The following is a 27963-nucleotide window of genomic DNA, read 5'->3' as shown; positions in this document are numbered from 1 at the left end:
TAGACATCGAGCATGGCCCTTACTAGGCTCGCCAAGCTCCCTGAGTCTAACAGTCCAGTCCCGTTCTCCATTCACTTCCATGGAACACACTTGTGTTTCCTCGTCGGAATGGTAGTCTATACATCAGGCTGGACTTGCATAGAACGAACATCGTCGTTACTGGCTACAATCCATCTGCTCACTAATCAAGGGACATTGGTCTTTTAAATGTTATTAACTCTCAAATTTCGTACAGATTATGTCCCGAAATGAGCCCATTGGCGCCACCGCCTCCGCTTCTTTGGACTTGGGACACTTCGCACCCATTTGGGCAACCATCCCTTATTGGGCATCCACCCCCTTTTGAGCCACCACCCCCTTTTTAGGCAGTCACCCCCTTTTTGGCAGCCCAGCATTGGAGGGTACGTTACGAGATGTCTTGTCTGCACTGAACCCACAAGGGACTGCATAAACTGGACCCTTGCTACCTCATCGAGACTAATTAACAGCTCCCGCTGTTGCTGCTGCAGCTCTGCGCAGCTGTTGCCATACCTCCTGTCACCTTTGGCTGCTGGATCGCTGCTGCTGCTGCTCCTGGTGCTCCAGGTGCTGTCGATGGACCTATTTGCACCTCTGGCCGACAGTATTCTGCTGCTGCTTCACACCAAACTGAACCAGGTACTTTAATAGCTCCTCCATGTCCTCCAAATGCTCTGGTCCACTCTAAAATTCTTCATGGACCTGCAGATTTACCGACAATAGCTACTTGTAGCTTGTGGAAAATGTTCATGGACCCAATGATCCATCGGCAACAGCTCCGTGTAGCATGTAGCAAATTTTTATTGAGCCACCGATCCACAGCAAACAGTACCTTACAGCTGCTATACATGCTTCCTGAAATGCTGCCAGCACTGTAGCACAATATCTGATGGATTTACTCACTCTGCTTGCTTTCCCAAGGTAACAAGAGGTACACTTTTCATTTAAAAGCCAATTGGTTTATTAAACAGCACAAAAACCACACTGTTGGTAATATAACACCAGCCTTCCTTCGCCTTCACAGGACACAAAACACAGTATACAGTCCATTTAACATGCGGTATGATCACACAGGTTTGGATACAAATTAACAAGTATCTCAGTGGAGCTTTGGCAGCCTCCACTCACTGACTGCGGTCACTAAACACACCCCTCTCCAGAGGTACCGTTCAGAGGTTTCACAAACCTCCATAAACTGACCATGGTCAGACAATGTGAATTTCCACTTCCTCCAGAGGATCCCTTTGAGAGGCCTCAGTCAGGACAATCCTCCCTTCTCTAGAGGATTCCTTCCTGGAGACATCACAGTTTCCACACCCTGACAATGTGGCAAACTAACAGCATCCATCTTAACAGATGAGACACACCCATGGGCGGAAGCATGTGGATAGCCAGACCTACCCATCTCTCCAGCTATCCATAAAACCTGGCCCTGGTATGCCCTAACAAGACTCATGACACTACAAGTACTAGAATGGCTATCCAGGCCTACATCGCTTCTGTGAAACATAGCAGCCACCATGTTACAACGCCTAAAGTCACAGCATTTTTGAACAGCTTTGAGTTATGCAAAAATGTTGCATTTTTCAAGGTATTTTATACCAGAAATCGGATGAAAACACTTTGATGAATTGGGGTCTATGTCTCTGTATTGCTGACAAGTCGGTTAATATTATATTATTCATCTACTTTTGACCTCACATATGTACAGACAAGGTACTCCAGCCTGCCTTCTATCGATCGATGCCGAGAAGGCATTCGATCGTCTCAACTGGACCTTTCTACGCTCCTCCCTGAGGCAGCTGGGAATCGGCCAAACTATGTTAGAGAGAATTTTTGCCCTGTATCATAAGCCCTCAGCACGAGTTCGAGCCAACAATACTCTATCTTCTCCCCTGCAAATATCTAATGGCGCTAGACAGGGGTGCCCCCTTTCACCCCTTCTATATGTAATAGCCATGGAGCATTTGGCTATATCCCTTCGAAACTCCCCCGATATAAAGGGCTTTGATGTAGGGCAGAAAGATTATAAACTTGCCTTATACGCTGATGACCTCCTTCTATATCTAACAAATCCGGAAATCGCCTTCCCAACTCTCATCCAGGAATTCCAACGTTTTGGCATAGTTTCTAACTTCAAAGTAAACTACTCAAAGACAGAGGCCCTTAATATTACTCTCCCTACCACACAAGTCAATAGACTGAAATCCGCCTTCCCATTTAAGTGGGAGATCCAATCTATCAAGTATCTTGGGATATCTGTTTCGGCTAATCCAGATGAGTTGTTTATGGCTAATTACTCCCCATTGCTTACTAGAACTCTTGCTGATCTAAATAGATATAATCGGGGACCACTTTCCTGGTTTGGCCGGATCAATGCCCTCAAGATGGACATACTCCTGAGGTTCCTTTACTTATTCCAAACAGTCCCGATCAAAGTTACTAAACAATATTTCAGACAACTCCAGAGGGCATGTAGCAGATTCGTCTGGGGGACGGGGAGACCTCGGATTCCATATGCCACACTGGTGAGACCCAAATCCAGGGGAGGCACTGGTTTACCTGATTTTGAAAAGTATTACCAGAGTGTCCTCCTCACGAGGGTCTTGGATTGGAGATTTAACGATCTCAATAAACAGTGGGTGGGCATTGAGTCCCATCTCTCCCCGTTTCCTCTGGCACGGCTTCTATGGGCCCCCCTTCAACAGAGACCGGCGGTTTCGGGATTTCAACCTCTGACTCAGGCGCTCATGCTTTTTTGGGACAGGCATCTGGAGACGTTAAACTTATCCCATAGACCAGGGAGAGATCTACCTTTTTATCTTGGGACTCAGCAGACGGAGTTACCCTGGGACAGGTTGTTAGGAAGCTATCTGGAATGGCGTCTTTTGAAGCTTTGCAGGAGTCATGCCCGGGGAGGAGACTATCCTGGCTGGAATATACTCAACTGACCACATTTATAAAAAGGAAATTCCCGGGAAATGCACTATTATCCAAATCTACACACTTTGAGACCCTAATTTCATTAAATGCCGCGCCGCAACATGCCATCGCATTGATCTACAATCTCTTGTGTACAGCCCAATATAAAGGTGCCCCAACGTATTTGGAGGCCTGGCAAAGAGAGCTCCAGATCACGTTGTCGGAAAAAGATCATCTCAAAATCTTTACACTCTCTCATAAAATGTCCATTTCCTGTAGTGCACAGGAGAAAAATTTTAAAATTCTTACACGCTGGTACAGATGCCCTGACGTATTGCATAAGATCTACCCCACAGTACCAGATACCTGCTGGAGATGCGGAGACGAAATTGGTACTATGAAACATATATGGTGGGATTGCTCCTTGATAAGGTCATTCTGGGATTCCATTTTTGAAATATACTTTCAACTGTCGGGTATTCGGGTAATTCCTACTCCTCAAATAGCTTTACTGTCCCTAATCCCTGGATCTGTCTCTGTGACCAAAAGAGGTGTCCTACGCTTTCTTCTCATTGCTGCTCGTATGATTATTCCAAGACATTGGAAGACAACTTCAACTCCCTCTGTAAGGGAATTTTTGGAGGAGAAGAATAGATTGGAGCGTATGGAGTCCCTGATGGCAGATGATGGGGACAAATGAGATAAACATGCTGGCACGTCGTCTTCCTGGCTCCTTTTCCGGGAGACTCTGAGATTTACGTCTTGGCTCAGATAATGGGCTTTACACGGGTCTTTCCTTCCTTGGGTTCCTTTAGTTGATATTTGCAAGCTCTAAGAGGATTCGTTTACCTGACGCCGGAATTCTTTGGACACCCAACCTTCTACCTATCTATCCATATATCCCCCCCTCCTCCTCTCATACCCTCCTCTCTTTCCTATACCTATCTTTTTCCTACTTCGTCTCTCTTTCTAACCTTCACTCAGTCTTTATAGTTAAAATAGTTTCCGTAATACTGCTTTGAGTTGACATACTATGATACGGTATAACCTGAATTGTCTTGTTTTAACTGCATTATCTGTTATGGTCTCTTATGTGACCATTCTTATCCTGATAAAAGTTCTCTTACAATACAGTGCTACATGCTTGATCCACATGTTTGGATCAACCTTGACTTTTGTTTGATTACATCTTATTCGTGTTATAAGCAATGCTTTGTTCACTGTTTCTTAAACCCAATAAAATTATTTACAGAAAAAAAAAAAAAATTATATTATTCATTATAACAGATCTGATTTTTGAGGAGATCAAATAAAGAAAACATGCTTACTCAATATAGGATTATTTGGCACACTTGTTTTCAGGGTCATGTGTGAGACTTTTATCATCTTACACAATTGTAGCCAATAATCGGTGCAATCATACTCTACAATAAGAGAGAAATGAGTCCATGGAAAGTTACTTCCTATGTATTGGTTTTTGGATATCACACACGAGTAACTTCTTAGGCTGTAAGGAAACAAAATAAATATTATGTTAGCATGTGCTATATATATATATATATATATATATAAAATGACATTGCAGCTTGTTTTTTACCTCTTGTTAATAAACACTAGAGTTGAACAAAAAGTTATGCATGATCCTGGTCCGGTAGCCAAATTGATAGTCCCCGAAACTAGAGCACTGTTTGGCCTTCATGGTGTCTCTTTTGATTATTAGGACTGGCCTGATGTCATTGTTGTAAAATGACTGACGCATGTGTAGGTGGGTGGTACGCCTTTGATATAACTGTGCTATGTCTCACGTATTTACCATCTACTGTTGAATATTATAAATGTATTTGTTGATGATTTTCTTCTAGAGAAGTATAGATTCCAGATGTAGCAGAGTTATGAGAGTCTAAGGGGTACTTTGCACGCTGCGACATCGCTACTGCGATATTGTCGGGGTCAAATCGAAAGTGACGCACATCCGGCACCAGTAACGACATCGCAACGTGTAAAGCCTAGATGCTCCGATAAACGATCGCAAAAACTATCGGTGATCTGTGTAGCGTCATTCATTTTCATAATGTCGCACCAATAGGAGATACGATGTTGTTCCTCGTTCCTGCGGCAGCACACATCGCTGTGTGTGAAGCCGCAGGAGCGAGGAACATCTCCTTACCTGCCTCCACTGGCTATGCGGAAGGAAGGGGGTGGGCGGGATGTTTACGTCCTGCTCATCTCCGCCCCTCCGCTTCTATTGGCCGCCTGCCGTGTGACGTCGCTGTGATGCCGCACGACCCGCCCCCCTTAGGAAGGAGGCGGGTCGCCGGCCAGAGCGACGTCGCAAGGCAGGTAAGTGCGTGTGAAGCTGCCGTAGCGATAATGTTCACTACGGCAGCTATCACAAGATATCGCATGTGCGCCGGGGCGGGTACTATCGCGCTCGGCATCGCTAGCCAATGCTAGCGATGTCGCAACGTACAAAGTACCCCTAACAGGTTACCAAATGCTGCCATATAGTGTTTTGATTAGCCGGCAGTGAAGCGAGTTTTAGAAAAGATGTTAGATAAGATAGGGTTAAAGCAGTAAAATGGAGGAGTGAGAGATGGCAGGGGGGGTCTGATTAGGAGAGGGAGCTCCAGAGGAGGGCAGTCGAAGAAGTGGGTTCAAACTGAAGAGGTGGCCTCAGTGCTAGCGCCAGTCAGGGAACCCCAAGGTAACCTCTGGAGGTCTGGAGCCTATGGCTCACCTAGGCGAGCTTAGAGAATTGTCCATCTAATGAATCTGTCGGGGCCCATAAGCAGAAGAATGTTTGCGGTATGAGGGGGAAGTAAGTGCAGACTCCAGAGTATTGAAAACTAGATCCGAAATAGTGGGGGACAGAACGAAGAGTAGTACACCATAGAAAAAGAGAGAAAGGTTATGTCTGCCATAACAGTGGGATTAATAAAAGTAAACAAGACAGGCTGGCGAAGTGAACTCTGGTGTTGCGTGTCCTACTACCCAACGGCATCGACGACTGACAGCACGGGTGATGAGGGCTGCCCCGAAGCTGCAAGTGAGTGTCATGCAGTCTGACCAAAGTCATGTCCGCACATGAAGGCTCCTTGGGGATGAAGGGTGGCTCTTTTGTTCACATGAATGACCTCATGCTGCGCCAACTAGTCAGAAGAGGCACCAGGCATGCTGCAGGTAGTAGCAGGTATGCAGTGATCGGGTCTAGAAAAAACTTTTTGGTCTAGTAAATGCAATAAAATTTCTAGAGGCTTTATTCATTAAATGATGCAAAGCCTCTGAAGTAGTTTTACAAGGCATCAAGTGAAATAATTGCATTTATATTGACAAAAATGACAACTTGAATCTGATTTGTTGTTATGATAACTGCACTAGATTTTACATACAAAGCAATATTATTATCATTAATCTCTCAATCCTGAGCTGCAGTCAATGTGGTTCTATGGCATTCTATGGAATTCTATGGTTCTGTGGCATTTCTATTCTCATGCGAATGCAGTGTTGAGTAAAGGGGGCTTTACACGCTACGACATCGCTAATGCAAACTCGTTGGGGTCACGGAATTGGTGATGCTCATCCGGCCGCATTAGCGATGCCATTGTGTGTGACACCTATGGCGATTTTGCATCATTGCAAAAACGTGCAAAATCGCTCATCGGTGACATGGGGGTCCATTCTCAAAAATCCTTACTGCAGCAGTAACGAGGTTGTTCCTTGTTCCTGCGGCAGCACACATCGCTCCGTGTGACGCCGCAGGAACGAGGAACCTCTCCTTACCTGCCTCCCGGCCGCTATGCGGAGGGAATGAGGTGGGCGGGATGTTCGTCCCGCTCATCTCCGCCCCTCTTTTCTATTGGGCGGCGGTTCAGTGACGCAGCTGTGACGTCGCTGTGACGCTGAACGAACCGCCCCCTTAGAAAGGAGGCGGTTCGCCGGTCACAGCGACGTCGCCGGGCAGGTAAGTATGTGTGACGAGTCTGGGCGATGTTGTGCGCCACGGGCAGCGATTTGCCCGTGTCGCACAACAGATGGGGCGGGTACCCACGCTAGCGATATCGGTACCGATATCGCAGCATGTAAAGTAGCCTTTATGTATCATTACAATCCGTTCTAGATCTCATCTCACAGCAGTCAGTGTGTGGGGGGAAGGCTGAGAGCTGACAGTACAGAGAGATGCGGTCTGGAGGTGTTTGTACTAATGCATAACTCAGCTCAGGTGTGTCGCACACTAGCTGCTTAGTTATGCGTCATTACAAACACTTTTAAATATTCTCTCGGTGCAGTCAGCCCTCACCCACCATCAAACATACAGAAATCAGAGATCAAGATGTATTTGTAATAATACATATCTCAGCTCTACCATTACACAGTAGCTGCATACAGGGCCGGGACGAGGGGTAGGTGGGGTAGGCATCAGCCTAGGGCAGTCATGGCGAACCTTTTACAGGCCAAGTGCCCAAACTGTAGCCCTAAACCCAATTTTTTTTCCGAAGTGCCAACCAATCCTATTATGTAAATAATTGATTGTAACCTTACCTTTGCAGTCTTCTCTTCAGCAGGGGGCATCATGCTCATGCCTGCTTACCACACAGGGAAGCTGAGCCCTTTCCAGCCCTTTCCAGACACAGCAGTTGGATTGATCTTTCTGGAAAAAATTGCAGCATATTAGACAGATTTTAGCCTGGAATGCAATCAGATTTCACCCTGTAATCCACATCTACATTTCAACGTCTGAACATCTAGAAATCCCATAAAGACGTACGAGTTGCTCCCCTCCCCTTTCATTGTGTATTTATGTCCCCTTCCTGGGCCACTTCTTGGTAAACATGACCCCCATCCTGATATATATATTTCCTGCATTCTAGTATATTTGTCTCCATCATGGCCACTTCCTGGTAAATATACCTCCTCCTGGTAAATGTCCTCCATCCTGGTAAATGTACCCTATTCTGGCATGTTCCCCCATGCTGGTAAACGTACCCCATCCTAACATATTGCCCATCCTTGTAAATGTTCCCCCTTCCCGGCATGTACCCCATTCCTGGTAAATGTCCTCCATCCTGGTAAATGTTCCCAATCCTGGTTAATGTACCCCCATCCAGCTAAATGTCCCCCTTCCTAGCATGTACCCCCATCCTGTTAAAAATGTCCACCTTCATGGCATGTTCCCCTTCCTGGTAAATGTTCCCCCATCTTAACATGTTCCCCATCCTGGTAAATGTTCCCCTTCCTGGTAAATGTACCCTATCATGGCATGTTTCCTCCATCCTGGCATGCATGTTTCCTCCATCCTGGCATGTGTGTTTTCCCCATCCTGGCATGCATGTTTTCCTCATCCTGGCATGCATGTTTTCCCCATCCTGGCATGTATGTTTCATCCATCTTGACATGTATGTTTTCCCCATCCTGGCATGTATATTTTCTCCATCCTGCAATGCATGTTTCCCCATCCTGCCATGCATGTTTCCCCATCCTGGCATGCATTGTTCCCCATCCTGGCATGTTTGTTTACCCATGCTGGCATGTATGCTTCCTCCATCCTGGCATGTACAGTTAGGTCCAGAAATATTTGGACAGTGACACAATTTTCGCGAGTTGGGCTCTGCATGCCACCACATTGGATTTGAAATGAAACCTCTACAACAGAATTCAAGTGCAGATTGTAACGTTTAATTTGAAGGTTTGAACAAAAATATCTGATAGAAATTGTAGGAATTGTACACATTTCTTTACAAACACTCCACATTTTAGGAGGTCAAAAGTAATTGGACAAATAAACCAAACCCAAACAAAATATTTTTATTTTCAATATTTTGTTGCGAATCCTTTGGATGCAATCACTGCCTTAAGTCTGGAACCCATGGACATCACCAAACGCTGGGTTTCCTCCTTCTTAATGCTTTGCCAGGCCTTTACAGCCGCAGCCTTCAGGTCTTGCTTGTTTGTGGGTCTTTCCGTCTTAAGTCTGGATTTGAGCAAGTGAAATGCATGCTCAATTGGGTTAAGATCTGGTGATTGACTTGGCCATTGCAGAATGTTCCACTTTTTTGCACTCATGAACTCCTGGGTAGCTTTGGCTGTATGCTTGGGGTCATTGTCCATCTGTACTATGAAGCGCCGTCCGATCAACTTGGCGGCATTTGGCTGAATCTGGGCTGAAAGTATATCCCGGTACACTTCAGAATTCATCCGGCTACTCTTGTCTGCTGTTATGTCATCAATAAACACAAGTGACCCAGTGCCATTGAAAGCCATGCATGCCCATGCCATCACGTTGCCTCCACCATGTTTTACAGAGGATGTGGTGTGCCTTGGATCATGTGCCGTTCCCTTTCTTCTCCAAACTTTTTTCTTCCCATCATTCTGGTACAGGTTGATCTTTGTCTCATCTGTCCATAGAATACTTCTCCAGAACTGAGCTGGCTTCATGAGGTGTTTTTCAGCAAATTTAACTCTGGCCTGTCTATTTTTGGAATTGATGAATGGTTTGCATCTAGATGTGAACCCTTTGTATTTACTTTCATGGAGTCTTCTCTTTACTGTTGACTTAGAGACAGATACACCTACTTCACTGAGAGTGTTCTGGACTTCAGTTGATGTTGTGAACGGGTTCTTCTTCACCAAAGAAAGTATGCGGCGATCATCCACCACTGTTGTCATCCGTGGACGCCCAGGCCTTTTTGAGTTCCCAAGCTCACCAGTCAATTCCTTTTTTCTCAGAATGTACCCGACTGTTGATTTTGCTACTCCAAGCACGTCTGCTATCTCTCTGATGGATTTTTTCTTTTTTTTCAGCCTCAGGATGTTCTGCTTCACCTCAATTGAGAGTTCCTTAGACCGCATGTTGTCTGGTCACAGCAACAGCTTCCAAATGCAAAACCACACACCTGTAATCAACCCCAGACCTTTTAACTACTTCATTGATTACAGGTTAACGAGGGAGACGCCTTCAGAGTTAATTGCAGCCCTTAGAGTCCCTTGTCCAATTACTTTTGGTCCCTTGAAAAAGAGGAGGCTATGCATTACAGAGCTATGATTCCTAAACGCTTTCTCCGATTTGGATGTGAAAACTCTCATATTGCAGCTGGGAGTGTGCACTTTCAGCCCATATTATATATATAATTGTATTTCTGAACATGTTTTTGTAAACAGCTAAAATAACAAAACTTGTGTCACTGTCCAAATATTTCTGGCCCTGACTGTATTTTTTCCCCATCCTGGCACGCATGTTTCCTCCATCCTGGCATCTATGTTTCCCCCATCCTGGCATGCATGTTTCCCCCCATCCTGGCATGCATGTTTTCCCCATCCTGGCATGTATGTTTTCCCCTCCCTGGCATGCATGTTTTCCCCATCCTGGCATGTATGTTTCCTCCATCCTGGCATGCATGTTTTCCCAATCCTGGCATGCATGTTCTCCCAATCCTGGCATGCATGTTCCCCCCCCTGCTGGCATGTATGTTTCCCCCCATGCTGGCATGTATGTTCTCCCCCCCATGCTGGCATGTATGTTCTCCCCCCCATGCTGGCATGTGTGTTCTCCACCCATACTGGCATGTGTGTTCTCCCCCCATTCTGGCATGTGTGTTCACCCCCCCATGCTGGCATGTGTGTTCTCCCCCCCATGCTGGCATGTGTGTTCTCCCCCCCATGCTGGCATGTGTGTGCTCCCCCCATGCTGGCATGTATGTTCTCCCCCCCATGCTGGCATGTATGCCCCCCCATGCTGGCATGTATGCGCCCCCATGCTGGCATGTATGTTCTCCCCCACATACTGGCATGTATGTTCTCCCCCCCATGCTGGCATGTATGTTCTCCCCCCATGCTGGCATATACTGTATGTTCTCCCCCCCATGCTGGCATGTATGATCTCCGCCCATGCTGGCATGTATGTTCTCCCCCACATGCTGGCATGTATGTTCTCCCCCCATGCTGGCATGTATGTTCTCCCCCACATGCTGGCATGTATGTTCTCCCCCCCATGCTGGCATGTATGTTCTCCCCCCATGCTGACATGTGTGTTCTCCCCCCATGCTGGCATGTGTGTTCTCCCCCCCATGCTGGCATGTGTGTTCTCCCCCCCATGCTAGCATGTATGTTCTCCCCCCATGCTGGCATATACTGTATGTTCCCCCCCCCCATGCTGGCATGCATGCCCCCCCCATGCTGGCAGGTATGTTCTCCCCCCATGCCTGCATGTATGTTCTCCAACCCATGCTGGCATGTATGTTCTCCCCCACATGCTGGCATGTATGTTCTCCCCCCCATGCTGGCATGTATGTTCTCCCCCCATGCTGGCATGTATGTTCTCCCCCACATGCTGGCATGTATGTTCTCCCCCCATGCTGGCATGTATGTTCTCCCCCCCATGCTGGCATGTATGTTCTCCCCCCATGCTGGCATGTACTGTATGTTCTCCCCCCCATGCTGGCATGTATGTTCTCCCCCCCATGCTGGCATGTATGTTCTCCCCCCCATGCTGGCATGTACTGTATGTTCTCCCCCCCCATGCTGGCATGTATGTTCTCCCCCCCATGCTGGCATGTATGTTCTCCCCCCCATGCTGGCATGTATGTCCCCCCCATGCTGGCATATATGTCCCCCCATGCTGGCATGTATGTTCTCCCCCATGCTGGCATGTATGTTCTCCCCCACATGCTGGCATGTATGTTCTCCCCCCATGCTGGCATGTATGTTTCCCCCCATGCTGGCATGTATGTTCTCCCCCCATGCTGGCATGTACTGTATGTTCTCCCCCCCATGCTGGCATGTATGTTCTCACCCCCATGCTGGCATGTATGTTTCCCCCCCATGCTGGCATGTATGTTCTCCCCCCATGCTGGTATGTATGTTCTCCCCCCATGCTGGCATGTATGTTTCCCCCATGCTGGCATGTATGTTCTCCCCCCATGCTGGCATGTACTGTATGTTCTCCCCCCATGCTGGCATGTATGTTCTCCCCCCCATGCTGGCATGTATGTTCTCCCCCCCATGCTGGCATGTATGTTGTCCCCCACATGTTGGCATGTATGTTCTCCCCCCCATGCTGGCATATACTGTATGTTCTCTCCCCATGCTGGCATGTATGTTCTCCACCCATGCTGGCATGTATGTTCTCCCCCCATGCTGGCATGTATGTTTCCCCCATGCTGGCATGTATGTTCTCCCCCCATGCTGGCATGTACTGTATGTTCTCCCCCCATGCTGGCATGTATGTTCTCCCCCCCATGCTGGCATGTATGTTCTCCCCCCCATGCTGGCATGTATGTTGTCTCCCACATGTTGGCATGTATGTTCTCCCCCCCCATACTGGCATGTATGTTCTCCCCCCCCATGCTGGCATATACTGTATGTTCTCCCCCCATGCTGGCATGTATGTTCTCCAACCATGCAGGCATGTATGTTCTCCCCCACATGCTGGCATGTATGTTCTACCCCACATGCTGGCATGTATGTTCTCCCCCCATGCTGGCATGTATGTTCTCCCCCCATGCTGGCATGTATGTTCTCCCCCACATGCTGGCATGTATGTTCTCCCCCCATGCTGGCATGTATGTTCTCCCCCCATGCTGGCATGTGTGTTCTCCCCCCATGCTGGCATGTGTGTTCTCCCCCCCATGCTGGCATGTGTGTTCTCCCCCCCATGCTGGCATGTGTGTTCTCCCCCCATTCTGGCATGTGTGTTCTCCCCCCATGCTGGCATGTATGTTCTACCCGCCCATGCTGGCATGTATGTTCTCCCCCCATGCTGGCATGTATGTTCTCCCCCCCATGCTGGCATGTATGTTCTCCCCCCCCATGCTGGCATGTATGTTCTCCCCCCATGCTGGCATGTATGTTCTCCCCCACATGTTGGCATGTATGTTCTCCCCCCATGCTGGCATGTATGTTCTCCCCCCCATGCTGGCATGTATGTTCTCCCCCCATGCTGGCATGTACTGTATGTTCTCCCCCCCATGCTGGCATGTATGTTCTCACCCCCATGCTGGCATGTATGTTCTCCCCCCCATGCTGGCATGTATGTCCCCCCCATGCTGGCATATATGTCCCCCCATGCTGGCATGTATGTTCTCCCCCCATGCTGGCATGAATGTTCTCACCCCCATGCTGGCATGTATGTTCTCCCCCACATACTGGCATGTATGTTCTCCCCCCATGCTGGCATGTATGTTCTCCCCCCATGCTGGCATGTACTGTATGTTTCCCCCCCATGCTGGCATGTATGTTCTCCCCCCCAATCTGGCTTGTATGTTCTCCCCCCCATGCTGGCATGTATGTTCTCTCCCACATGCTGGCATGTATGTTTCCCCCCATGCTGACACTGGCCCCCCATGCTGGCATGCATGTTTCCCCCCCATGCTGGCATGTATGTTCTCCCCCCATGCTGGCATGTGTGTTCTCCCCCCCCCCATGCTGGCACTGCCCCCCCATCCTGGCATGTATGTTCCCCCCATGCTGGCACTGGCCCCCCCCATCCCCACCTTGGCACAGCCGCACACAAGGTATAAAAAAAACCCCCACACAACTCACCTTCCAGCACCTGCTCCCCCGCTGCGCGCCATTGGGTCCTCAGTTCTCACGCGGCCAGAAGACTTCATTACGTTGGTGCCGCTTACTGAGGCTCCTCCGTTTGCTAGGCAACAGACCTGCAGCCTGGGAGAGGAGGAGTGTCTCAGAGCGAGGAGAAATGTCTCCAGCGCTCCAACACAGATTTGAACTGCCGGCGCCACCGCGCCAGCAGTTCAAAGTGGCAGGATGAGGACACAGCGCGCGTGCCAGCAGAATGGGCTCTGCATGCCATAGGTTCGCCATCACTGGCCTAGGGTGTTACCTCCAACCTCCCTGAAATAAAACCCCTTACTTTGCTGAATGTCTGCGACTGCCCATCACCCTCCTTCGGCCGAAGGCATTCAGCACACTGACAGTTGGGATGCAGGCACACAGATGAACAAAATGTCATTGAGTCACTAACAGTGCTTAACGGCTACACCCTGATTGGCATCACCTTCCCACACTCAATTGTATATGTGTCTTTAAGGCGTGAATAGAATTGATGGGAGTGCTGCCCAGGATGTCGTACGTGCGACATTTGGTGATCGCTGCCGTAGCGAACATTATCGCTACGGCAGCGTCACATGCACATACCTGTGCAGCGACGTCGCTGTGACCGCCGAACAATCCCTCCATCAAGGGATTCAGCGTCACAGCGACGTCACCACGACGTCACTAAGCGGCCGTCCAATAGAAGTGGAGGGGCGGAGATGAGCAGGACATAACATCCCGCCCACCTCTTTCCTTCCGCATTGCCGGTGGACGCAGGTAAGGAGATGTTTGTCATTCCTGCGGTGTCACACACAGCGATGTGTGCTGCCGCGGGAACGACAAACAACATCCTACCTGCAGCAGTAACGATATTAAGGAAAGGAGCGACGTGTCAATGATCATCGTTTTTGGACGATTTTGCGATCATTGATCGTCGCTCCTTGGTGTCACACGTTGCGATGTCACTACCGGCGCTGGATGTGCGTCACTAACAACGTGACCCTGACGATATATCAGTAGCGATGTAGCAGCGTGTAAAGCACCCTTTAGTTTTAAGGGCATTGTGTTGAGATGTGCTTTAGAAGACCAGAGAAGATGGAAGACTGCTGGGATGAGCTGTGGATGTAAAAAGTCATTATGGCATCTAGACAAGATGGAGATGAAAATAAAGAGACGGCTCATATCAGATCTAGTCTATAAGGTACCTGGATATACAGTAAATGATCATTTGTGATACTGACTACATCTCATCAGTGCTCTGGCTCCTGTATGGTTCACAGTCTAATAAATGGTTACAACATTACCATTGTTAAGGAGATACTGGGAGTTGTAGGTTCATGTCTTACAACTGCATATGGTAGGGGTGGGAACCTAATTTTCTGTCAAGGGCAATTTGGATATTTATACCATCAGTCAGGGGCCATACAAAATTATCACCTTGAAAGTTATCCTGCTCTATTTGGTCAAACATTTAATTAACTCACCCCTAATTTAATGGCTGAAGTTGCTTATTTTTAGTGAACTGTGATGTTAATGGATTGATGATGCAGCTACTTATAACTGTTTTTACAAGTTTGCATTGGTCTGGAGCTCAAGCAGCTCTTTGAGATGATAAGTTTTGTAAAGAACTTGCAGCAGTAAGTTCTAAACACAGACACTGCATGTCTCCTCACAGTGGGAAATGAATCACTGCTCACATTATATTCATAGAACTCAAGGAATGGGAGGTTTGCAGTATACATTACAATGGAGACACAGACTACTGTATATACAGTATCCCATAGCAGACATTGAGACTGCTGTATACATTATATAGGAAATTCTGAGACTGCTGTATACATCACATAGGAAACACAGAGACTACTGTATACACATCACATAGAAGACACAGAGACGGCCCTATATACGTCACATAATAGATGCCAGGACGGCTGTATGTACATCAAATAGGAGACGCCAAGACTCTGTTGTATACACACCACATTGTAGACACCAAGTCTACTGTATACATCACATAGGAGACACAAACTGCTGCATAAACATCACATAGGACACACTGAGACTGCTGCATATACTGTATATATCACATAGGAGACACCAAGACTGCTATATAGATCACATAGCAGATAGCAAGATTGTTGTATATACACATATGTATTTGGGGATGCAATATATACATCACAAGAGACATTGTGGCTGCAGTATATACATCACAGGAGATGCTGGGACTGCTGCAGTTTTTGCCTGATAGATGGGAGAACATTGCGTGTTAATTCCCCCTGAGTACACACCAGCGTCAGGACATAATCATTCATTGCATGTGCCTAAGTATTCAGTAGTGAACGCTGTGTGCGTGTGCTTGCAGAGCTAAATAAATTAAAGGTCCAATGACAGGCAAAACGCATCTGCTAGCCTTAGCACTGCAGTTCCCAGGAATCTGCCCATAAGCTGAAGAAAAGGTAATTAAGGGTCGTAAATGGCATGCAGGCAAGAGGTTCCCCACCCCTCGTATATGCCCCTGGTATATGAGACTTGGTATTGTATTTTTGTACTGATGGTGACTCTGGTAATGTAGTCATGTACTGATAGTGGCTTTGGTGACATTCATGTATTAATGGAGGTTTTGGTGATTGATGTATTCATGTACTGATTGTGACCTATTCATGGTAGCTGCAAAGATCAGTAAGAAAAGTAGGTTGTGTTCTTTTCTCACAAATGTGTGACTGGACATCCTCATGCAGAAGAAGAAGTATATACCCAGAGACAAAAAATGTTAAAACTCGGTTGAACCATAACCTTAATTTACAACATAAACTTTACAAGCTAATATCTCGACGATGCAGGCGAGAAATTAAAAAATAAAATGTATGTTGCAACCAGCTTTGTAGCCAATGATGTGGCCAGCTTACCATGCTCAACTTGGAGAAAGGTCTTCTTTACTTGAATTGTCTCAGTTAGAATATAAGTATTAACATGCTAGTAATCCCTGGGTAGTGGAGGGCATATGAATAGAATTAGAGAATTCAAGGTCTAAAGTAGGTGGAAGGCATGTGGGGTATGTGCCCCAAGTGCAGCCAACAGGGAAGCGACATTGGGCCACCTCATGGGTCTTTCAAATGCCTCCAAAGCAGTGGGATTTGGCCATTCTCTGAACCAAAGCCAACTGACAGATGGCTTTGGGAACATGTAAAAGGCTGGCTCCTGGCATTCAATTGTGCTCTTGTCTTTCAGCAACAGTATAGAGAGTGGGCAGTATGAGGAGACAATGTAAGTATGGAGAGAACAGTATGCATAAGGATGAAAGTATAAAAAGGGGACACAATGGAGAGACTGTACAGTATAAGGGAGACACAGTGTGAGGCAACAGTGTAAAGAGTGGGCCCAGTATGGAAAGGGGGCAGCGTGTGTGTGTGTGGGAGGGGAACACTTCAAGTTAGGACAGTGTAGCAGTTATAGCAATCAAGGCAGAGAGTGTTGCAGTTATAGCTAATCAGGGTGAACAGTGTGGGAGTAATAGCTAAAAAATGCACACAGCATGGTGGGTATAGCTAATAATGGTGGACAAGGGTGTTTGTTAAGGAAATAGGGGCGGACAGTGTGGCAATTATACAGTGGGAAAAAAAGTATTTAGTCAGCCACTAATTGTGCAAGTTCTCCCACTTAAAAAGATGAGAGAGGCCTGTAGTTGACATCATAGGTAGACCACAACTATGAGTGACAAAATGAGAAAACAAATCCAGAAAAAAATCACCTAGTCTGATTTTGCAAGATTTTATTTGCAAATTATGGTAGAAAATAAGTATTTACTCACCTAAAACCATGCAAAATTTCTGGCTCTCACAGAGATGTAACGTCTTCTTTAGGAGGCTCCTCTGTCCTCCACTCATTACCCGTAGTAATGGCACCTGTTTGAACTTGTTATCAGTATAAAAGACACTTGTCCACAACATTAAACAGTCAAACTCCAAACTTCACTATCATAAAGACCAAAGAGCTGTCGAAGGACACCAGAAACAAAATTGTGGCCCTGCACAGGCTGGGAAGACTGAATCTGCAATAGGCAAGCAGCTTGGTGTGATGAAATCAACTATGGGAACAATAATAAGAAAATGGAAGACATACAAGACCACTGATAATCTCCTATCTGGGGCTCCACGCGAGATCTCATCCTGTGAGGTCAAAATGATTACAAGAATGGTGAGTTAAAATCCCAGAACCACACAGGGGGACCTAATGAATGACCTGAATAGAGCTGGGACCACCGTAACAAAGGCTACAATCAGTAACACACTATGCCTCCAGGGACTCAGATCCTGCAGTGTCAGAGTATTGGGAGAATGTCATATGGTCTGATGAAACCAAAGTAGAACTGTTTGGTACAAACACAACTCGTTGTGTTTGGAGGAGGCAGAATGCTGAGTTGCATCCAAAGAACACCATATCTACTGTACAGCATGGGGGTGGAAACATCATGCTTTGGTGCTTTCTGCAAAGGGACTAGGACAACTGATCCGTGTACATGAAAGAATGAATGGGGCCATGTATCATGAGATTTTGAGTGCAAATCTTCCATCAGCAAGGGCATTGAAGATGAAACGTGGCTGGGTCTTTCAGCATGATAATGATCCCAAGCACACCTCCAGAGCAATGAGGGAGTGGCTTTGTAAGAAGCATATGAAGGTCCTGGAGTGGCTTAGCCAATCTCCAGATCTCAACTCCATAGAAAATCTTTGGAGGAAGTTTAAAGTCTGTGTTGCCCAGTGACAGGCCCAAAACATCATTGCTCTAGAGACGATCTGCATGGAGGAATTGCCCAACATACCACCAACAGTGTGTGCCAGCAGAAAAGGTTTGACCTCTGTCAATGCTAACAAAAGATATATAACAAAATAGTGAGTTGAACATTTGTTATTGACCAAATACTTATTTCTACCATAATTTGCTCGAAAGCTTACAATCTATGGGGAAAGAGGGGGACACAAAAGGTGAAGCACACTTGTAGTATCTGGTCCGGCCATCGTTATGCTAGTTTATTGGTTACATATAAAAATTAATGATATGGTCATTGGACAATAACCTTTTGGGTGCCCTTACATGCTATTTGTTGTATGTAGGATGTGAAGACAGAAATAGGAGAGAGAAGGTTATGAATAGCATTTAGAAGGTGGAACAGGGGAGAGTTAGGTTAGTAAAGGGGGCTTTACACACAGCGATATCGTTAGCGATATCGCTGGTGAAAGCACCCGCCCCCGTCGTTTGTGCGTCACAGGCAAATCGCTGCCCGTGGCACACAAAATCATTAGGAGCCGTCACACAGACTTATGTCGTTGTGGCCGGCGAACCGCCTCCTTTCTAAGGGGGCGGTTCTTGCGGCGTCACAGCGGCTGCCCCATAGAAGTGGAGGGGCGGAGATGAGCGGCCAAAACATCCCACCAACCTCCTTCCTTCCTCATTGCCGGCGGCGCCGGTAAGCTGTAGTTCATCGTTCCTGGGGTGTCACACGTAGCGATGTGTGCTGCCTCGGGAATGACGAACAACCTGCGTTCTCAACAATCAACGATTTTTTGAAAATGAACGACGTGTCAACGATCAATGGTAAGGTGAGCATTTTTGATCGTTAACGGCCGTTCGTTGCTGTCACACGCAACGACGTCGCTAACAAGGCCAGATGTGCGTCATGGAATCCGTGACCTCGAAGATATATCATTAGATACGTCGTTGCGTGTAACGGTGCCTTAAGTTATGATGATAAGCTTGTCTGAAGAGATGTGTTTTTAATGCACACTTAAAACCTTGGGGGCTGGATATTAGTCACATTCTTTGGGGTAGTCTATTCCAGAAAACTGCCGCGGCACGAGAAAAGTCTTGGAGACGGAGGTGTGAGGTTCGTATTATGGAGGATGTTAGTCTAAAATAATTTGCGGAAAGGAGGGGGCAGGTAGTATGATAGACAGAGATGAGGGATGAGATATATGGTGGTGCAGAGTTTTGGAGAGCTTTGTGGGTGAGGGATATGAGTTTGTATTGTAATCTGTAGCTGATAGGTAGCCGGTGTAGTGACTGGCACAAGGTGGAGGCATCAGTGAAGCGGCTGGACAGGAATATGACCCTGGCTGCTGCATTCAAGATGGATTGGAGAGGAGAAAGTTTGGTCCGAGGGAGACAAATCAGTAAAGAGTTGCAGTAATCCAGGTGGGAATGAATAAGAGCAACAGTAAGGGTTTTTGCAGTTTCGAAAGTGAGAAATGGTCAGATTCTGGAGATGTTTTTAAGATACAGGTGACATGTGCAAGTGAGTGATTGTATATGGGGAATGAAGGAGAGTTCTGAGTCAAATATGACCCCAATACAGCAAGCGTGCCACTTGGGTGTAATGATTAAATCATCAAAGGTAATTGAGATGTCGGGTGTAGGTTGGTTAGTAGAGGGAGGAAACACAAGACACTCAGTTTTGGAGAGATTCAGTGTCAGATAGAGGGAGGACATGCTATGAGAGACAGCAGACAGACAATCCCTGGTGTTTTGTAACAAACCAGGGGTGATGTCAGTAGAAGATGTGTACAGTTGGGTGTCATCAGCATAGAAATGGTATTGGAAACCGAATCTGCTGATGGTTTGTCCAATAGGGGCGGTGTATAGAGAGAAGAGGAGAGGGCCCAAGACTAAGCCTTGAGCAACCCCGAAGGTGAGGGGAGAGGGGTGCAGTAAGAGCCGGCAAAGGAAACAGTGAAGGAGCGGTCGGAGAGATAGGAGGAGAACCAGGCGACAGCGGTGTCCTTGAGGCCAATAGAGCAGAGAATGGTGAGGAGAAGTTGGTGATTCACAGTGTCAAAAGCAGCTGAGAGATCCAAGAGAAACAATAGGGAATAGTGGCCGTTAGATTTTGCTGTTAATAGATCATTGGAGAATTTGGTGAGGGCCATTTCGGTGGAGTGTAAAGAGCGGAAACCAGATTGAGAGGGATCAAGAAGTGAGTTTTCAGATAAATAGCGGATTAGCCAAGAGTGGACCAAGCGTTCCAGGAGCTTAGAGATAAAGGGTAGATTAGAGACTGGTCTGTAGTTAGCAGCACAGTTCCGATTGAGAGAAGGTTTTTTCAGTAGAGGCGTTATGATGGCATGTTTAAATGATGAAGGAAAGATACCTGTTGAAAGAGAGAGGTTAAACATTTTGGTTAGATAGGCAGTGACAGCTGGGGAGAGAGCCTGAAGGAGATGTGAGGGAATAGGGTCACTGGTGCAGGTTGTTGGGCTGGAAGAGGCGAGGAGACGGGTCACTTCTTCTTCTGTGACAGGCTCAAATATTGAAAGTGAGCTTGAGGTGCGGGAGAGGAGGGGATCCAGGCTCTGAGGGGATTTTTCAAAAATTTCTTGGCGGATGTCGTTGATCTTTTGTAAGAAGAAAGTGGTCAGATCATCAAAGCTGAGGTTGGGGACGGGGGTTTGTGCTTTATGGTTCAGGAGGGAGTGGAAGGTTTCAAAGAATCGTTTAGGATTGTTGGCTAGTGAAGTGATACTTTTTTCCCCACTGTAGCTAATAAGGGTGAACAGTATGGCAGTTACAGAAAATAAGAAACTACAATGTGGCAGTTATAGCTAACATTGTGTAAGTTAGAGTTCAGAAAGATGAACTATAGTGGTTGTAGTTCATAAGGGGATCAGTGTGCCAGGTATACTTCATAAAGGGAGATAGCATATAAGTAATATTTTATAGGGAAGGACAGTTTGTAGGCCTTGTACAGTAAGAGGGACAATATGAGAGTATAGCTATTTAAGGCACAGCATAGGTAAAATATATTTATTCGAGGAAAATTCAATGACAAGTCTTCTGCAGCTCATTCCAACAAGGTGATCTTAAAAATCTAATATATAAAGCTGAGTGTATGTGTATATGTGAGTGTGTGTGTATTGTAACGTTGCACTCCGCAGCCTGGGGGTTCCACTCGCTTGCAGCGGTGTGAGGTAGCTTCAGCAACATATGTACACAGTCTCTTTATAAAAATTCCGGCAGTTTATTTAAAAACACTCTCAGCATAAACTGCTCTTAACATAAACGATCCACGTACCGTGGGCATCCAGTCCATTATAAGTCCATAGTGGAAGTTTTAGCAACTTCCCCACTCTCTGGCTCCTGCCAGCGTACAGTTCTAGCCAAGGTTCCTTCCAGCACCCAGGGCCCTCTGCAGACCCCTGTCTGTCTCTCCTCCAGGAGAGATTCGGCCCTACAGCCCTGGCCTGGCTGCACTCACCTCAGTCTCAACTCAGACTCAATTTCAGAGCCCTGTGTTCAGCCTCCACACAGGCTGATACACCCAGAGCTCCCTGCTCTGCTCTCACTCGTCTCCAGCACACACACTGGAAGTCTAGAGCCAGTCTCTCTCTAGACTGCCCTAGACACATTCCACCCAGGTTCAGAGACAGGATTGCTTTAACCCCTGGAGTCACACCCACAGGTGGTAAGGAGTGTGTAATCAGCATCACACACCCTTCCATGGCTCTGCATGTAATGCAATCCTGTGGAACCACAGGTCCCAGCCAACTTCACATTGCAGAGCACCCACGCTTCTGCAAAACATACCGGCCCTTTGTAATACAGCCAGTTGATACCTCACAGTATGTATGTCCGCTAAAGGAACCGCACCGTCGCATTTAAAATTTTGCACAGACACCCCTTGTGACTCAGGGAACGTCATAGACTATGTTTTGACGGGAAAATTTAACCCTGCGCTTTACAGTTACTCTGCAAAAATCCTGCCTCCATTAAAGTCAATGGAGCTGGGAGCAACAGGTTACTAATAGCAGCTGTGATTGGTTGCCATAGGAACAAAATGAATTGTTAGTATAAGAAGCTTATGTGTGAGGTAATAAGATGTCAGTGGGGAGATGGATAGAGAGAGACAGAAAGAGACAGAGAGAAAGAGAGACAGTCAAAGAGACAGACAGAGGCAGAAAGAGAAAGAGGCAGACAGACAGACAGAAAGACAGACAGAGACAGACAGGGAAAGAGCCAGGTAGAGAGGGAAAGAGACAGGGAAAGAGACAGGGAAAGAGACAGAGACAAGTAAAGAGACAGGGAAAGAGACAGAGACAGACGGGGAAAGAGACAGACGGGGAAAGAGACAGACGGGGAAAGAGACAGATGGGGAAAGAGACAGATGGGGAAAGAGACAGATGGGGAAAGAGACAGATGGGGAAAGAGACAGATGGGGAAAGAGACAGATGGGGAACGTGACAGATGGGGAATGTGACAGATGAGGAATGTGACAGATGGGGAAAGTGACAGATGGGGAAAGAAACAGAGACAAGGAAAGAGACAAGTAAAGACAGGTAGAGAGACAGAGACAAAGAGACAGGAAAAGAGACAGAGACAAGTAAAGAGACAGGGAAAGAGAAACAGACAAATAAAGAGACAGGGAAGGAGACAGAGACAAGTAAAGAGACAGGGAAAGAGACAGACAAGTAAAGAGACAGGGAAAGAGACAGAGACAAGTAAAGAGATAGGGAAAGAGACAGACAAATAAAGAGACAGGAAAAGAGACAGACAGACAGGGAAAGATACAGACGGAGAAAGTGACAGAGAGGGAACGAGACAGATGGGGGAAAATGTGCGTAGATGGGTAGGTAGCTGGCTTAGTGGTAGAAAACAAAGAGTGGTTATTAATGGCGCATACTCAGATTGGGCCAGGGTTACTAGTGGGTTGCCACAGGGGTCTGTATTGGGCCCCTTACTATTTAATATATTTATTAATGATCTGGTAGATGGTTTAGAGAGTAAAATATCAGTATTTGCAGATGATACAAAACTATGTAAGGTAGTTAACACAAAGGAGGACAGTTTGCAACTACAGATCGATTTCAGTAAATTGGAGAATTGAGCTGAAAAATGGCAAATGAGGTTTAACACAGATAAGTGTAAGGTTATGCACATGGGAAGGAGAAACAGATGCTACGATTACTTACTAAATGGGAAACTGCTGGGGAAATCAGACATGGAAAAAGACTTAGGCATCTTAGTCAATAAGAAGCTAAATTGGAGTGCCCAGTGTCAGGCAGCAGCCACAAAAGCAAATAGGGTGATGGGATGCATTAGAAGAGGTCTGGGGGCACGAGATGAAAACATCATTCTCCCTCTGTACAAATCACTCGTCAGACCACACTTGGAGTATTGTGTGCAATTTTGGGCGCCGGTGCTCAAGAAAGACATTACTGAACTTGAAAAGGTTCAGAGGCGGGCTACTAAAATAATAAATGGAGTGGGTGCATTACATAACACGGAAAGGTTATCAAAATTAGGTCTATTTACTCTAGAAAAGAGAAGACTTAGGGGAGACCTAATAAACATGTACAAATATATCAGGGGGCCATATAGAGATCTCTCCCATGATCTGTTTGTACCAAGGACTATGACAAGAACAAGGGGGCATTCGCTTCGATTGGAGGAAAGAAAATTCCTACATCAGCATAGAAGAGTGTTCTTCACGGTAAGAGCAGTGAGGCTCTGGAACTCTCTTCCTGAGGAAGTGGTGATGGCCAAGTCACTGAATGAATTTAAGAGAGGAATGGATGCTTTTCTTGATAGCAAAAGTATAGAAGGTTATAAATAGCATAATCTTGCAGGTAGATAGAAGAGCGACCAAGATTATTAGAGGAATGGGTGGGCTGCAACACCAAGACAGGTTATTAAACTTGGGGTTATTTAGTTTGGAAAAACAAAGGCTTAGGGGGATCTAATCACAATGTATAAACATATGAGGGGACAGTACAGAGACCTTTCCAAAGATTTCTTTACACCTAGGCCTGCGACTGGAACACGGGGGCATCCGCTACGTCTTGAGGAAAGAAGGTTTAATCATAATCACAGACGAGGATTCTTTACTGTACGAGCAGTGAGACTATGGAACTCTCTGCCGCATGATGTTGTAATGAGTGATTCACTACTAACATTTAAGCAGAGCCTGGACGCCTTTCTTGAAAAATATAATATTACCAGTTATGTATATTAGATTTTATGGTGTTGATCCAGGGAACTAGTCTGATTGCCGTATGTGGAGTCAGGAAGGAATTTTTTTCCCATTGGAGCTTATTTGACACATTAGTTTTTTTTTGCCTTCCTCTGGATCAACATGTTAGGCTACGGGTTGAACTAGATGGACTTAGGCGGGCTTTGCACACTACGACATCGCAGGTGCGATGTCGGTGGGGTCAAATTGAAAGTGACGCACATCCGGCATCGCATGCGACATCGTACTGTGTAAAGCTTAGATGATACGATTAACGAGCGCAAAATCGTCGTAATCGTATCATCGGTGCAGCGTCAGCGTAATCCATAATTACGCTGACGCGACGGCCCGATGTTGTTCCTCGCTCCTGCGGCAGCACACATCGCTGTGTGTGAAGCCGCAGGAGCGAGTAACATCTCCTACCGGCCTCACTGCGGCTTCCGTAGGATATGCGGAAGGAAGGAGGTGGGCGGGATGTTTACATCTTGCCTATCTCCGCCCCTTCGCCGCTATTGGCCGCCTGCCGTGTGACGGCGCTATGACGCCGCACGACCCGCCCCCTTAGGAAGGAGGCGGGTCGCCGGCCACAGAGACGGTCGCAGGGCAGGTGAGTGCGTGTGAAGCTGGCGTAGCGATAATTTTCGCTACGCCAGCTATCACATGATATCGTACCTGCGACGGGGGCGGGGACTATCGCGTGTGACATCGCAGCATCGGCTTGCGATGTCGCAACGTGCAAAGCCCGCCTTAGAGTCTCCCTTCAACCTTAAAAACTATGAAACTATGAAAACTATGGGGAAAGAGTCAGACGGGGAACGAGACAGATGAAGAACGAGACAGATGGGGAAAGAGACAGACAGGGAAAGAGACAGACAGGGAAAGAGACAGAAAGGGAAAGAGACAGCCGGGGAAAGAGACAGCCGGGGAAAGAGACAGACGGGGAAAGAGACAGACGGGGAAAGAGACAGACGGGGAAAGATATAGACCTGGAATGAGACATAGACCTGGAATGAGACAGACCTGAAACGAGACAGACCTGGAACGAGACAGACCTGGAACGAGACAGACCTGGAACAAGACAGATGGGGAAAGAGACTGACAGACAGAGAGAGACAGACAGACACAGACAGACACAGAGATAAAGACAGACACAGAGATAGAGAGAGTCAGACACAGAGATAGAGAGAGACAAACAGAGAGACTGATACAGAGACAGACAGAGACACTGATATTGAGACAGAGAGACTGATACAGAGACAGACAGAGAGACTGATACAGACAAACAGAGACAGACAGAGACTGGGAGAGAGACAGAGAGACAGTTACTATCCCAGGCAATGCCCGGGTACTACAGCTAGTAAAAATAAAATAGAAGTCTGCAGTGAGGACTTGTGGAAGTGAAAGTCATCATGGCTTCTCTACAAGATAGAGAAGAAAAAAAAGAACAACTCATATCAGAGATGTCAACTATGAGCTAACTGGATGTAAATATCTATTTGTGTAATTGCTTGTGTTTCATTGGTACAATGTTTCCTTTATGGCCCTCAGTCTAATGATACCTGCTAACAACACCCAATACCTCCTTACCAGTGTTAAGGACACAGTGGGACTGTGATACCATTCTATATGGGCCTCACCTAACAATGAAATTGATTGCTGTAGTACACTTAGCAAAGTATTTATGTACTGATGAAGGTTAAAGTGCAGTATTCATGAACTTATGGTGGTTATGGTGCTGCATTTATGTACTGATGGTAGTTCTGGTAATTTATTCATGTACCAAGTTGCTTCTGATAATGTATTCATGATATGATGATGCTGCTGGCGACGTATTCATCTTCTTACGTTGGTTATCGTTTTGTATTCACATACGGTTACTGGTTCTGATCCTGTATATATGTAGCAATCAACAGGATACATGACAATTTTATTAAAGTACTGTATCATTTGACAAGTTAGGGATTACTGCAGCTGTATTTATGTTAGTAGCATTAATTATAAAATTAAGGTTGTAGCATGCGAAATCCTGATATTGTGTAATATACTCACTTTCAGGATTTGGCTCTGCTTGCTGATTCCAGCTGCCAACCCATGACGATTCATATGCGAGTTTCATACTTTTGGTCACATGCCAACAAACTTCTCTCCCTGCTTCTCTTAATGAAGTAGGGGCTGAAGTTTTTCTTAACCTAACATTAAGAGAAATAGGAAGAGTAGCTAGTCAGCACATGACTGTGAGTATGTAAATCATATATGAGTGTTCACATGACAACTACTCAAACTGCTTATACTGTGTATAGGAGGGGGCATTAAATAAAATTTTTGCCCCGGGTGCAGGATGGCCTCGATTCGCCTCTGAGGGATGTAACATACAGATGCACCTAGCTTAGCATCCGATCTATATCACTTTTCAAAGTCATTATATAGTATTCTTACTGACCTGTTTAGCACATCTTTGGTCTCCAGGAATGTATTTCTATCAGCTGGTGATAAGCCAACTGCCATTAAACCTGTCACAATTCAAGCAACAGTTTAGAGAAGAAACAACTCAATTAATTGAAACGTTTCAGCTATGACCTCAAAGTAACAAAGGGACTATTTTATACAACCTTTTGTTTCTATCTATCTATCTATCTATCTATCTATCTATCTATCTATCTATCTATCGATAGACTAGATCTCTAGCCTGTCTGTCTGTCTATCTACACTCAACAAAAATATAAAGGTAACACTTTTGTTTTTGCTCCCATTTTGAACCCAAAGATTTAAGACTTTTTCTATGTACACAAAAGGCATTTTTATCTCATATATTGTTCAGTGATTTGGCTAAATCTTTATTAGGCTGAGTGCACACAGTGGGTTTTTATCGTGTTTTTTTATGCGTTTTTGAGCGCAGTTTTGTCACAAAACTGCAAGCAAATTCTTATGGCAGCAAAGTCAATGAGAATTATGAAGTTTTGTGCACTTATTGCTCTTTTACCCTTGCAGATTTGCAGCAGAAAATAAACTGCAGCATGTTAATTCTTTCAGTGTTTTAGCGAGTGGTTTTCAACCCCAAATACATGTAAAAACACATGCATAAAAACGACTGAAAACGTGCCAAAAAAAATGATAAGCAAAACATGCTTTATTTCTGTCAGGAGATGCAGATTCAGTGCAGAAATTTATGCAACGAAATACTCAACGTGCACACATGCCTTAGTGAGCATTTCTACTTTACTGAAATAATCCATCCACCTCACAGGTGTGGCATATCAAGATGCTGAATAGACAGCATGATTATTGTACAGGTGTGCCTTAGGCTGGCAACAATAAAAGGCCACTCTAAAATGTGTGTGTGTGTGCAGTTTTACATTATTGGGTTTCCAGGATGGGGGAGGCGGAATACGGTAATAAAACAAGTCAGTGTATGTGACCACCATCATTGTAACATCAGTTCTTCACATTGAGTTGTTCAGGTTGTTATTTGCGGCCACTGG

General features: G+C 46.1%; 1 protein-coding gene across 1 annotated transcript in view; it reads right to left on the bottom strand.

Moving 5' to 3' along the window:
- Positions 1 to 27963, bottom strand: part of SHOC1 (shortage in chiasmata 1) — a 525180-nt gene that overhangs the window by 112738 nt on the left and 384479 nt on the right. Inside the window, exons 19-20 of the mRNA XM_075348066.1 lie at positions 26925 to 26994; positions 4269 to 4447 (exon numbers count right to left, since the gene is read on the bottom strand). Of these exons, the coding sequence (XP_075204181.1) occupies positions 4269 to 4447; positions 26925 to 26994 (249 nt within the window). The remainder of the gene's footprint in view (positions 1 to 4268; positions 4448 to 26924; positions 26995 to 27963) is intronic.

Source organism: Anomaloglossus baeobatrachus, chromosome 1 (genome assembly GCF_048569485.1).
Source record: "Anomaloglossus baeobatrachus isolate aAnoBae1 chromosome 1, aAnoBae1.hap1, whole genome shotgun sequence".
NCBI lineage: Eukaryota > Metazoa > Chordata > Amphibia > Anura > Aromobatidae > Anomaloglossus > Anomaloglossus baeobatrachus.
The sequence above is the reverse complement of the archived record's forward strand: the minus strand, read 5'-3'. Positions and strand labels throughout refer to the sequence as shown.